The sequence below is a fragment of the Lutra lutra genome, chromosome 7 (genome assembly GCF_902655055.1).
Source record: "Lutra lutra chromosome 7, mLutLut1.2, whole genome shotgun sequence".
NCBI classification, from domain to species: domain Eukaryota; kingdom Metazoa; phylum Chordata; class Mammalia; order Carnivora; family Mustelidae; genus Lutra; species Lutra lutra.
In genome coordinates, this window is record NC_062284.1 from 10,976,580 (window position 1) to 10,990,085 (window position 13,506).

The window sequence follows — 13,506 nt, forward strand, 5'->3', positions numbered from 1 at the left end:
CTTATCTTGGCTTCCAGGGTCAACAAGAGCCGTCCAGCAACCCCCTAGCTTGGAAGACTTCCTCCTGTCCTCCTTCCTACACACAAAGAGGCAGGAGGATCCTGGGCACAGATAGCCCTCTTACATCCCCAAGGTGCCCCTGAAGGGACTTAGCCACTGACATCCCCCTCCTCAACCCTGGTGAGAACTAGCTCTGTGTGGGTGGTCCTGGAGGAAACAGCCAATCTGCGCCATGCCCCTTTCATTCCACAGTCCTTTTCAGGCCATTAGGATACCCCATATCACTTCTTGAACAGGACCCTTTTCCCCAAACTCAGACCTCGAGGACCCTTTCATAAACCAGATGATCACTTCTAGGAAGTTACATTTCCTGATTTGAGGATTGTTACAATTAGTGCAAAAAAAAAAATAGGCAATTATCTAATTCCAGTAAAACTTAATGGGGCCCTTGCCAGGCTAATGGTTGGTGCAGAATGTAATTTCAGTTAAATTGTCTAAGGCTGGGGAAGCGAAAAATATTCGGCTTGGGGGGCACTACCCCTTGTGGGAGCCATAATTTCTAGCAGGCCTTTAGATCAAGACAGGAGCCTCCCCCCCCCCCCCGGGGTGGGGGGGAGGGCGGGTACTGATTTTGCTAGGAGAGAGCAAAAGCTGGAGAGAGAAGCCCAGCCCAGAGTCAGAAGGGCCAGGGCAGAGGCTGGGCAGGGCCGCCTCTGAGTCTGCCATTGTGGGTAGAGCAGCCGCTCCAGCAGGAGCCCAGAGTTCTAGCCAAGACTGCGCGACCTCAGGCAACTCAGGGAGCCTCTCCGGATCCAGTCTCTCGGTTCTATCAATGGTGACCAAGATGACCGCCCGGAGGGGGTGGTTTCTAGGAGGCTGAGCACCTAGCCCACAGATTGCAATCAGCATCTCCGCTGAAGTTGGCCTATCTAGGATATCTCTTCTCTCCTCCCCTACCCCCCCCCCCCACCTCTCCTAATTCGTCAACTGCTGAAACATCTGCCTGGTTGAAACCGCCTCCTCGCCGAGCGCTGGGGACTGTCCCCAGGTGTAGGTCTTTGTGTCGCCAAAACTTTGCGAGAAAGCGAGGGCGCTGGACAAAGAGCGAGCGTGGGAGGGCGTTTGCCAGCCGGCTGGGGACGCCGGGCGGTGCGCACTCTTCCCGGGGCTCTGCTCGGTACCCGGACGCCCGCGGTGCCCCGAGCCCAGCCTCCCTAGGCGGGGAGTGGCGGTTTCTGGCCACATCCCAGCGCCCTCGGGGACTGAAAGAAGCCAGGCGGGAGGAGCCAAGGCGGGTGACTGGACCTAGGAGTTGACTAGGGTGGGAGGAGGCGAGCAGAGGCGCGGAGCAAAGCTGTCAAACTGCACTAGGAGCCCCGCGCGGGGGGGAGGAGGAGGGAGGGGAAGGGAAGGGGAGGGGAAGAGGAGGGAGGGGAGAGGAGGGGCGGGCGAGAGCGAAGAAGGAGCGAGCGGGCTCGCCGCGCCTGAGCAACCCCCGTCTGCCGCTGTCGCCGCCGCCGCCGCTGGCCCGCACTCGCCCGGAGCGCAGGGTGTCTGCCCCGCTGCGCGCCGCGCGCGGAGGCTCCGGCGCCTGCAGCTGCGCCCTCCAGCCCCCGCTCCTCGCGCCGGCCCGCGCGGGTCCCGGCGGGCGCGAACCCACCATGCAGCTGCAGTTCCGGAGCTGGATGCTGGCTGCGCTCACGCTGCTCGTGGTCTTCCTCATCTTCGCAGACATCTCGGAGATCGAAGAAGAAATCGGGTAAATAGCTGCACTCGGGCCCGTGCAGAGCCCTGGCGGGATCTCTCCCACCCCGGTACTCCGCCCCCAACACCCGCTTTGTGTGCGCCGCGCCCCCCTAACGCTCAGCTGGAGAAGTGGGGGGGAAGGTTTTGGCCCGGGGAGGCGGTGCCGGGGGACCGGGACGGTTTGGGGCGCGGAGCATGGGGGCGCGGCTGCCGTGGGGTGTCCCCAAGCGGGGAGCACGGGCAGCCTCCAGCTGGCCCGCGTCAGGGAACAGACTCTCCTACCCTACCCCCCTTCCCTAGCGTGTCCGCGAACGACGTCGCCGGGGTCGAGGGAGGGCGCCGGGGAGTGTCTGGGGTGGGCGGAGGGGCCGAGAGTGGAGGAGGCAGGAGTTTCTTTGTCTCCAGCTCGGCCGCTTTCTCGCCTGGCAAAGTGGGCAGGGGGCGCGCGGGGATCTCTGCGCTGGGGGAGGGGATCCCCGGGTTGGAGCGGAGGGCGGGGGCTCTGCACTGGCTCCCTGGAAGGGGAGTGTCCCCAGTACCTACCGACTGGCACACGCTCCTCCCGCCCGCCCGGGAGCCCGGCCTTGGGGCGCCAGCTGGTACCGCTAGAGGCGAAGCGCGCGGGGCTGGGCTGAGACTCTCTCCCTCGCCTGGGTTTGGACTCTCAGCTAACCCCACGGCGCCCTTTGCGCCCACGGGTTCCCGTGCGCTCTCAACTCGGAGACGGAGACCTTTCGGGAAAGTCTATGTTGCCGCGGGGTCGTCTTCGGGGCCCCCAGGAGCGCGGTCTCGCCCCGGCTTCTCTCCCGATCTCTCCAGAGCTGGGGCGGGACCGCGAGCCCCTGCCCTGGCGCGGGACTTCCAGGAGCGCTCACTTGCGGCGCGGGACGCACCGGCTGTCGGGCAGGGAGACTGGGACTCGCGCCCCTCCCGGCAGCCTCCCCGCACACTCCGCCGGGTCTCTCTGCTTCAGCGCCACAAAGAGCGTCCAATCCGCGGCGGGCAGGTGGGGAGGCAGCTAGGGTTCTGAGGGGCCCTGAGGAGAGCTTCCTGGCCCAGGGCTGGGAAAGGGTGAGGTCGCCGAGCGGCAGAATGTCCCTTCCTCCTTGGGGCTAGAGCCGAGCCTGGCGCCCTACTCGAGGCCCGCGCCGCGTGCGCCCCCTCCTTTGTCCCATTTGTTTCATTCATTATCAGCTGGAGTTGAGGGCCCGCTAAGCTGACAGGTCCCTCAAAAAGGAAATGACAGGATCCCGAGGCCCCAAGGACCCAAATCTGGGGCAGGCGCCACTTCCTGCCCTCTCCTTTTCTCCCGGCCCCTTCCCATCTCAGAAACCCAAGAATTCCTTCTGTGAGCTCCACTACCTTTCATGAACCCCTCTGCCAGCCTCCTCCTCTTCCTCATTCTCGGTTTCCCCACGAGCTCCGGAAACTTTCGCAAATACTGTTCAGTTAATACGTGACGTGCTCCCACGCAGAAATAGAGAAATATGTTACTTTCCATAGCTGTTTGCCCCAAAAAACAGGGTGGGAGTGGAAAGCGGGCAAGCCAAGTCTTGGATGATGGATGGCCGGGTGGGGAGGGCCTTCCTCTCGGTTCTCCCTCCCTTCTCCCAGCTGTGGGCTCTGCTTGGCCCAGACCACTTGCTGACCTTGACAGGTGAGAGGGAAGGACCAGCAGCTGCCCATTGTTCTGCTATAGAAACATAAGAAGTGCGAGCCCATTCAGGCACCCCTGGCTTTTCCATTCACTGAACTTTGACTGAACAGCTTCTACATGCCAGGGACTTTTAATTTTTAAAATGCAATCAGGAAATCACTTTGCACATAATGCTTCACTTTCCTGCCAAATGCTTTACAGAACCCCCAGCGCCCCCCAACCCCACCCCACATCAGGTTATTTCAACAGGGTATTCAGGAATAAGCTCCTAGGCCAGAGCTAAGAAGGGCCTTTACCTATATATTTAAAACCCAGGGCTCCTCTGCTATGCCCCGCGACCTGTTTCATTGGGGAGGGGAGTATCTGTTTGGGCTGACACTGGGAAAAATTGTCAGACGGGTCAAATGCGTAATCTTCTATGGCATCACCCCTCCTTCTTGGTGTCCCTGTCCTCAGGCTGATCCCCCAGCTAGACCTGTTTTGACCCAGGATTGAAACATCTCCCCCACTCACTCCCTCCCCCAGTCCCACGCCCAATCTGTCCCACACATGTTTAAGTGGAGGGGAAGCATATCTGGGATTTGCCATGGCTGGAGGAGGAAGGATATCGGGCAGAGGACCAGAATCCCAACAGGTGTGATGTCTGCTTAGAGGCTAGGTTCCAAGCTCAGTCACTTTAATCCTTGGAACCACCCCAACTTTGAGTGGTCAGCCAGGGCTCAATGGGTTAAGGGCCCTGGCACAGTGGCCAGTGAGGGGTGCCAGGAGCAGGGCTCTGTCTTCCTCATCTTATTCCTTCCTGGGAGACCTGGACACATATTCAAGACCATGGTGCCACTGCCCCAGCCGTGCCCGCGCTTCCCCATCTTGATCTCGACCTGCACCAGGGATGGCTGTTTCTGGAAGGGGGGACCCCATGGTGTTATTAGGAAGGGAGGAAGGAAGACATTTCTTTCTGGACTAAATAGTCAAGGATTAAGGAATGAAACGTGAATGAGGGAAGAGAATTGCACATGCATTGTCTGGTGGAACAAAAGTGAGATACACTTTTCTTAAGCTCTTGTACCCCCTTCTTCTAAAATGAAGCTTTTGGTACGGTAGTCTCAGAGGTCCTGTTCTGCACAAGGAATACAATGGGTTGCGAGGGGCAGGTTTTTCTTCCTGAAGCTTTTTCTGAGAGACTCGTTTCTTTTCCTCAGTGATGCTTTTCACCTTCTAACTTGCTTGCTTGTGGAAATGCCTCCCTGGGGCCAAGAGGGAAAAGGAAAGGTAGAAAGATGAGTTCTCTGCAAAGCACTCAAAGAGTGAATTCAAATTCTACATCAGACATTGGGTGGGGCTTTGATAAAACAGCCCCCAACAATTCATGCAGTGCCCCAATTTTTAGTCCAAGTTGTAAGCTAAAATGTTTCTTTCTGATTGTCCCCTGAACTTTAGTCTTGAGGGTAACCTACAACAGAGGGGTGTGAGGCATGACTCTCTTGCCCACCAAGATGTCCCCAAATCCAGTGCACAGAGACATTCAATAAACTTCTATTGCACTGGCCCAGTGATGGGCACATATAGCATCTTTGGGCAAAGCAGACACCCACAGATCCTTAGGATGGGAAGGAAGTGTGAGGTTCCCCCCCAGGAAACCTCCCCTTTTTTAAAAATCAGTATAAATTTGACCCTGTGAAGCAATATCACTTATCCAATATCACACCCTGACCTGGTAAAGAGAGGACAGGCCTGCACAGGTCTCCTTATTTGCAACCCAATGCCCTCATCCCTGAATGAGTTCCTTGAACATAGTCTCTGGTTTCAAAGAAGGTAAATAGTAATAATAGTAATAATCACGATAATGATGAAGATGAAGGTGATGATGGTCATTAGCATTTATTGATTTATCGAGTGCTGGCTATGAGCCAAGAGCCATTCCAAGTGCCTCATTGATATTAACATACCTTTTTGTCATGGCAACACAGCGGTTACCTCCCGAGGGGCAACAAGACTTCCTACTGGCCAAACTCTGTGTGCCAGACACTGGGCTAATTGCTTTAAAGTACTACTTCGCTCAATCCTACTGTATCTCTTTAAGCTAGGTGCTGTGGCTATCTCCAGATTGTCAGTGAGGAAACTGAGACTCCGAGAGGTTTGGTGATCAAGCAAGGGACTCCAGTTCCGTAAAAAGCCTCTCTAGACTGCCCTGTCCTCTGGGTTCTTTCGCCTTGTGGTAATACTACACAACGGGTCTCAGAACTTCACTCATTTCCCAGGGACGTTGCACAGGCCCAGTTTGCCTAAGACCATGGTATGGCCTCAGCAGCTTGCAAAAAGGAAAGGTGAATGAAGGAGACTGTGGGAAGGACAGAGGGCTCGTCTCCCCGAAATGCCCCTTTGGTCCCATCAAGTTCAGTGTGATGCCAGAGGACAGATGATGGCACTATCTGTCCCCTGGCTGGCCAGACAAACTCATGGGCCACAAGCAGGAGCATCCTAGACTCACAGGTGGGACCTTGGGCTGAAGCTTCTGGAGGGAAAACCCCTATCCGTTTGTAAATCTGATTTAGATGTCAATTGAAAGAGAATTCTGACATCTACACACCATGTATGATTGGGCATCTGGGGGCCTGGAGCAGGCTTGATAGTAGAGATATTTCACAGTGGGTCCCTGTGAGCACTGGCCTATTGGCATGGACATCTGACTGGTCAGAACAGATGCCATCCAGTCACCCTGGCCAGGAGTCCCAGTGCACCCCAAGCAGACATCAGACCACTACTGTGGAGAATTAAGATGGGGGGCGGGCTAGCTCTGGTCCTTGGCTGTGACCAGGTCTGCAAGGAGGCAGCCCCTGTGGCCATCCACCAGGAGTGAGGTGAGGTGCACCTTTTGGTCGTGGATGAGTCCAGGCTGATGTTAAAGAAACGAGCTCGTCTTTGAGTCCTGAAGCACAGGGACCTTGTCAGGAGAATACATATTTGCTCGAGACGATGCAATCTTTTTTTCTTTTCTCTTTTTCCTTTTTTTTTTTTTTTTTTGGAAAAAGCTCATTCTTCTTCCCAATCCTGGTGTACTTCCCTCTCGTATAAACATGACTGGAGGATAAAATAGGAGAGAAGGCTCTGGTTTTTAACTCACTTGCCCAAGTCCTGTTGCCAACTGTTCCTAGCATCAAATTTAAATTGTAAATAGATATCCATCTTGGAAACCAATTCACCACTCAGGGCCTCTTTCCCCCTTATAAAGCAGGGTTGCTAGGTTTTAAAATTGTTTAGGTTTTACAAATTGGAGATGTTGTAAATTGCAAATTATAAATACTTCTCAGAGAGAGTAGAATTCTAGAAAGGCTCCCATGCTTTGAGCGCGGTGTGCAAGGTAATACATAATCTGGCCCCAGCCTCCTGTTTCAGCCTCCCTGGGCTCTAGCCATTCTGTTTTGCTCACAGTTTCCTGGAATGAGCCATGACTCCATGCCTCCGTGCTTTTGAACACATTTGTCCTCCTTTCAGGAAAAACCTCTTTGCACACCCTATCCCTCCTGACTCCCACCCCACGCTCTGCTACCTTCCCCTGACTCCACCATCAAGGCTAAGGTCTGGTCGCATTTCCTTTGTAAAGCATTGCCAGGGCCCAGACCCTCCTTGGACAGTCTGGGGTGGCCATCCCTCCTGTGTTACCCTTAGCACGTGGTCATGCCAGTATCTATACCCATGGAAGATGCGCTCAGCAATTCTGTTTTATTTCTCCCTGCCCTCAGCCCCTGGTGAGGAGCATATGACTTAGTGCTTGAAAGCCGTAATATATTTTTCTGGACTAGATGTGGCCAAAATAAGTGTTCAGTCTTTCTGCTCCCAAAGGCCTATACTATTTTTTTTAAAGATTTTTATTTATGTATTTGACACAGAGAGAGAGCACGTGCAAGCACAAACAGGGGGAGAGGGAGCGGGAGAAGCAAGCTCCCCACTGCATGGGGAACCCGATGTGGGGCTCGATCCCAAGACTCTGGGATCATGACCTGAGCTGACGGCAGACGCTTCACTGAGTGAGCCACCCAGGGGCCCCTATACTATTCTAATAATAAGTAAACACTCTCTGCTTACTTGAAAGGTCCTGCTTTTCTACTTTGCCTGCCTTCTGTGTCCGACACGGAGGACACAAGCTCAGTCAAGGGCGTTGTTCATCATCTTGGAATGTCGGAGGCCGGCCAGTGGAAAAGCCCTTTCTAGTTTGTAAAAGTAGAGGATTTAGTGGTTCTGTTTCCAACTGCCAGTTCAGATAAAAACCAAAGCTGTCAAGACCCACTCCACGCCTCTGTTCAGCCTCTTATTCTCCAGGGAACCCTTTCTAGCCCTCTAGTCCCCAGTCACCGTCCTTCTGATTGGACAGAAAGTACCAGCTCCATCTGCCTTTGTCTCCTTCATGCTTTCATACTGACCTTAAGAGCAGACTTAACCAGGAGCCAACTGTTTCCTTCCAAGGGCTGGTCCCCAGAAAGGATGCTGGAAGTTGTATGTTTGACACATTGAGAAAGTAAGAAACATGAGGTCGGGCCATAGGGGTTGCAGGGGGGCGTTTCACTTCAGGTGGCCGTCTCCTGCCAAGGGGTGGGGTCGGTGCATTTCTCCAAGAGAAGCCCCAGGGTAAGACACTTGGGTGCCATCTGCGTCCAGGAAACCCATCTCCTGTGTCTGAATGACTGCCGGTCTGGGGCTTGTCCTTAAGTGTTGAGATTAGTCACTCTCCTGGGTGGCAGCTGGGCTGGTTTTAAATTCTCCCCAGTGGCCTGCAATCCATCACTCGGCTAGGAAGCCGCCCTGGTGTCCTGACGGGACCTGTTTGTCCCAGCGTTTTCTCAGCTTCAGCTGTCACAGACTTCACAGGGGCGAAGGGAACTGCTCCATCCGGGGAGAGAGCAGTGGCCGTGACAAGCCATGTATCCGTGTTCCACGCCAGGAGCTGCTCCTCCTGGCACTTGACAACTTGGAATCCTGATTCACTGCTCTCCACTCTGAGTCCCGCTCTGCGGACTGTGTGTGTGTGTGTGTGTGTGCGTGTGTGTGCGTGTGTGTGTGTGCGTGTGTGTGCGTGTTCCTAAATGGCTCTGCAAGGAGGCTCATGCTTTGTCGGAGAGTTTCCTCAGCACCTTTTTTGTTCTTCCTGGGGGAACCCAGAGGCCCCCCTCAGCCATACCTCCCAGTCCCTTTTTGAGCCTCAAGGCGACAAATTTTCCTCCTCCTCTGGCCTCTTAGTCAGTGGCTGGGGGTCAAAATGACCCTCAGGTCAGTGGTCCCCAAGGCTGATCCGCAGAAGGCCAGGGATCCAAAAGGGAGAAGAAAAGAAAGAAGAAAAAGTAAAAGCCCAACGTACCCATGATGATTATGCGGGTTAGGGTTGCCGGCCGCCATTCCTGAGAATAAGTCTCCTTTATTGCGAGGTGGTGTTCTTTTTTCCTGTGGGGTAGAAAGGTGTCCTCTCTTTCCTGAGAGAGAGCGATGGTCTTCCGTGGCCGAAGAGATTGGTGGCCCTATGACACCCCGATGCTACCAATGTTACCGATCCCTGAAATCTAACAGTCTGGGGTCTGAGTTTGCCTTGAAGGGTAAGCAGAGGGGGTCACTCCCCGAAGCACAGCTTTTCTCCTCACACATCCTTTCTTCTCAGAGGCCGATGCCCACAGAGAATAACGCATCACTCTGGGATGCCTGCTCTGAGCCGAACGATACTCGAAACCCGTTAGCCTTCTTCGCACCTGCCCTATCAGCAGTCCCGTGAGGTCTGTGCTGCTCTGTCCTCCATTGCACAGAGGAGGAAACCGAGGCACAGAGCAGTTAAAGAATACGACCAAGGTCACACTGCTAGTGAGCTGCAGAGCTGGGATTTGAACCCAGGCTGCGGGAAGCAAGGAGAACAATCCAGAAACCACGTACTGAATGGCCTCCAGTGGGGGAAATCTGCAGAGGCTAACGCTGGGAAACACGAAGGTCTGTGGGGAACAGCGGTGCTGAGAGCGAGCTCCGGGGCCATGTGCTAGCGCCAGGCTGGGGTGGCATCCTGGAAGCCTGTGGGCCGATGCCCTGTAGGGCGGCCGGCTCCAAGTCACCTGTTGCACGATGGTGCCTCCCCCAGCCCCCCACTTGCCCTCACCGAGTCTCCTCAGAATGGCTCTGGAGCGTGGCCTCCTGCAACTGTCTCATTGCCAGAGAGACTGATACACACTGAAGGAAGAGGAAGACAACACAAGTGATTAAGGCCAGGAGGAATTTCCTTCTGGGGAAAGACAGAAGGGCTGGTGCTTCCAGCTCCCTCGGGCTGTGAGGGGCCCATTGAGGAAGGAAGGAAGGAAGGAAGGAAGGAAGGAAGGAAGGAAGGAAGGAGGGAAGGAAGGAAGGAAGCTGGCAGGGACAGGACAGGCTAGTGCAGGGAGGAAGTACGTGCCAGGGAGCCCTGTTTTCCAGGGACTGACACGTGCCCACCATTCTGCTGGGGACCCCATGGCTCACTCCCTTAACCCCCACAGCCACCCTGTTTGCCTATTTGCAAATGAGGGTGGGAGAGTTTCCAGGATTTGCTAAGATCACACAGGCGGGAAACTGAGGTGCTGGAATCCTAGGCAGGTTTGCCTAGGCAGGCCCCAGCAGGCCTTAGCTACTTTTGGGAAATGGAATTATGGGGCTGCTGCTCCTGTTCCAACAGCTCCCTAGGCCTCCTCTGTATCCTCTGTACCACACAGAGGGTTTGGGAAGGGAAGCTGGGGACATCTGAGACTGCAGGGAAGGCTCATGGCAGGTCAGAGGAGCACCCCAGACACAGTGGTGGCCGCTGCCCTCGGGTGCCCCATTTCAGTGGATGCTGAGGAAGGGGCGGCCACACTCAGACTCTGCCCAGGGAGTCGTGGGCTTGTGTTGTTAGTTCCCCATCTCCGATTTCCAGAACAAGAACGTTGGCTGTACTTGGAGGAGCGATACCCAGGATTAATTCACACCTTCTCTCTCAGTAAATGCCAGCGTGGCTTAAATAATGAAGGGAGGAGGCATACGATCTCCGGAGAAAATGAGCTGGTAAATTGATAGGGCCGGGGACTTTCAGTTGCTGTTCCCGGAAGAACGCTGGGGGGGGGGGGCTCAGTCGGTGAAGTATCTGCCTTCAGCCGCGGTAATGGTCCCCAGGTCCTGGGATCGAGTCCTCCGCGGGAGCCTGCCTCTGCCTCTCCCTCCGCCTGCCTCTCCACTTGCTTGTGTGCTCCCTCATGCTCTGTCAAGTAGATAAATAAAAGCTTTAAAATAAAGAAGGAGAAGGAGGAGAAGAAGAAGGAGAAGGAGAAGCAGCAAAGCCATTCTGACCGCACCTCCATGGTTCCCAAAACTTGGGAACACTCAAGAGGACTCTGTATGACGTCTGACTGTACCGGGATCCACAAGGAGAAGCAAAGAGAAGGGCAAGACAGAAACCCCCAGTGCCATATTCATCCCAGCCCGGGGCAGGATGCCTCTTGGGCCGCTGTATACAAGGACAGAACCACGGCTGGCCAGCCTCGGGCGTGGAACCAGTGTGGAACCAGCCAACCAATGCAGCCCCTTTCCCACCCTGTCTGGTGCTGTCCAGTAAAGCTCTAACCTCCACTGGTGTCAGAATAACTCACTTAGGTCTTCACTGTTCATTTCTCCCAGCTGCCAGCACAAGGGTAACCGTGGGAAGATTGAGGCTCTCCTGTCTGGAGAAACACTTACTACCTGTGTGACCTCAGGCAGGTGACGTCACCTCTCAGAGCCCCAGCTTCCTAATCTAAATAACGGGGTTAATAATATCTGACTCACAGTGTTCTGAGGGTTAAATAGAACACACATCATGGGAATGAAAAATTGTGCCGCCGTGATGGGAATCAATATGGCGGCTCCTCAAAAAATTGGAAGTAGAATTACCATAGGATCCAGCAATCCCACTTCTGGGTGTGGACCCAGAAGAATTGAAAGCAGGAGCTTGAACAGGTGTTTGTACACCTGTGTTCAGTGGTATTTGCAGTAGCCAAAAGATGTCCAAAGATGTGTGAAAGGGTAAGTAAAGTATGGCATATAGGTATGAGGGAATATTATTCAGCTGTAAAAAGGAAGGACATTCTGGGACCACCTAGGTGGCTCAGCGGGTTAAAGTCTCTGCCTTCGGCTCAGGTCATGATCCCAGGATCCTGGGATTGAGCCCCGCATCGGGCTCTCCGCTCAGCGGGGAGTCTTCTTCCCCCTCTCTCTCTGCCTGCCTCTCTGCCTACTTGTGATCTCTGTCAAATAAATAAACAAATCTTAAAAAAAAAAAAAAGAGGGACATTCTGACACAGGCTACGACATGGATGGACCTTGAGGACATTATGCTAAGTGCAAAAAACCAGTCACAGAAAGATAGATACTGAACGATTCTACCTCCATGAAGTGCGGAGAGTCATCAAATTCCCAAGACAAAAAGCTGAATGGTGGTTGCTCGGGGCTAGGGGAGGAGGGAGCGACTATTTAAGGCATACGGAGTTTCAGTTTTGTGAGATGAGAAGAACTCTACAGATGGTTGTACAATGTCCTGAATGCACTTAACACTAGTGAACTGTACAGTTAAATATGGTTAAGATGGGAGGTGTTATGTGACGTGTATTTTAACCACAATTAAAAACAGGCATACAGATGCAAGCCACCAAAACGCACCGGGCAGGTGCTTAAGGCACATTGATTTATTTTAAGAGGGTAGTTATGGTCTTAACCAAGCAACATCAGTGGGAGTGTTCTTCAATTCAAGAAATAATATAGTACCAAAAAGCACGGTCGGGAGGAAGTCAAGGGAGAAAGGGGAGAAGGAATATAGAGCTAGACTTACAGAAATACAAACCACTTGCTGGAGGGAGCAGACACCCAGCACCTGGGATTTGGAATTGTGGGAAGTGCAAACACGTAATTTCTTTGTGGCATTCTGTAAATACCTGTTGGCCTGCTGGCTGGCCGGCCTAAGTTCAGTGGGAGCAGCCCAGGCTGAGTGGAATGTAGGGGATGGTGGGAGGCGTAGGCAGGGAAGGGGATAGACAGCCCAAACTACCCTCCCGCCACATCTAGTTCCCTAGCTGCCCCTTGCCTTACCATCTGCACCCCGGTAGCCTTGGTTAGTGTTTTTGGTTCAATGGTGAATCTGAAAAAAGAAGAGAGCCCCAAATGCTAACCCCCCGAGATTTGGCTCTCTCTGGCCTAGGGAAGGCTGAGATACAGCTGTCTCCCTCGCTTGTAGGCTCAGGCCACACGGTTCCCCTAACACAGGAGGAATGAGGGAGTGCCGTGGGTTGTGGGGACGGGAGTGCGGAAGCTGTGGGTCAGCGTCCATGAGGGCTGTAAGAAACAGTGCCAGCCTCAGGCCAGAGTTTCTGACCCCGCAGATCTGAGTGTGGTCTGAAAGTCCAAGTTCCAGGTGATCTGTTACCATTGGTCCCTCCAAGGACCACATTTGGAGAACCACGGGGCTAGAGCCTTGTCACTCAAAGGGTGGTCCTTGGGCCAGCCACATGGCATCATCTGGAGTTTTGGTAAAAATGCAAAATCTTGGGCCTCACCTCAGAACCAGACCTAATGAAATTGAATCTGCATCATTACAAGACCCCAGGTGATTTGCATGCACACTCGCTCCACTGGTGGGTATAGCTGGTTTCCTGGCCTTCTGCGGAGCCCCAGCCCAAGTCAGTGAGGTCGGACCATCAGACTAGAGAAAACTTGTTGTAGGATCCCTGTTACTCGTCACAGAGTTGGCCTAGAGTTACCCTTGAATGGATGTCGGAATAACTTGCTAATAGTTATTCTTAGAACCACTTGCCAGATGCCTGTGTAAGCACCAGGAGCTTTTCAAACATTATTTCACACATTTATTATATAAACCCCAACAAAACCCACTTTGTGGAGAGGTAAACTGAGACTCCAGTAAAGTAAATGCTTCCTAAACACAGAGAAAGAGAACTGAATTTCTCAAGGTCTAGCTGGCCATTTTCTGGGTGCTGGAGATTTAGACCCAGAGATTAGCCTGCTTCCCTCCCTCTGCCCCTCTCCCAGATGAGGCCCGAGACAGGAGGCAAGGCAAGGAGAAATCCCAACCAAGGGTGGAATTG

General features: G+C 53.8%; 1 protein-coding gene across 1 annotated transcript in view; it reads left to right on the top strand.

Annotated features, from left to right (window-relative positions):
- Positions 1 to 1,315: 1,315 nt before the first annotated feature.
- ST8SIA2 (ST8 alpha-N-acetyl-neuraminide alpha-2,8-sialyltransferase 2) overlaps positions 1,316 to 13,506 on the top strand; it is a 66,021-nt gene continuing 53,830 nt past the window's right edge. The window contains exon 1 of the mRNA XM_047738973.1: positions 1,316 to 1,759. Within this exon, the coding sequence (XP_047594929.1) occupies positions 1,662 to 1,759 (98 nt within the window). The 5' untranslated portion in view covers positions 1,316 to 1,661. The remainder of the gene's footprint in view (positions 1,760 to 13,506) is intronic.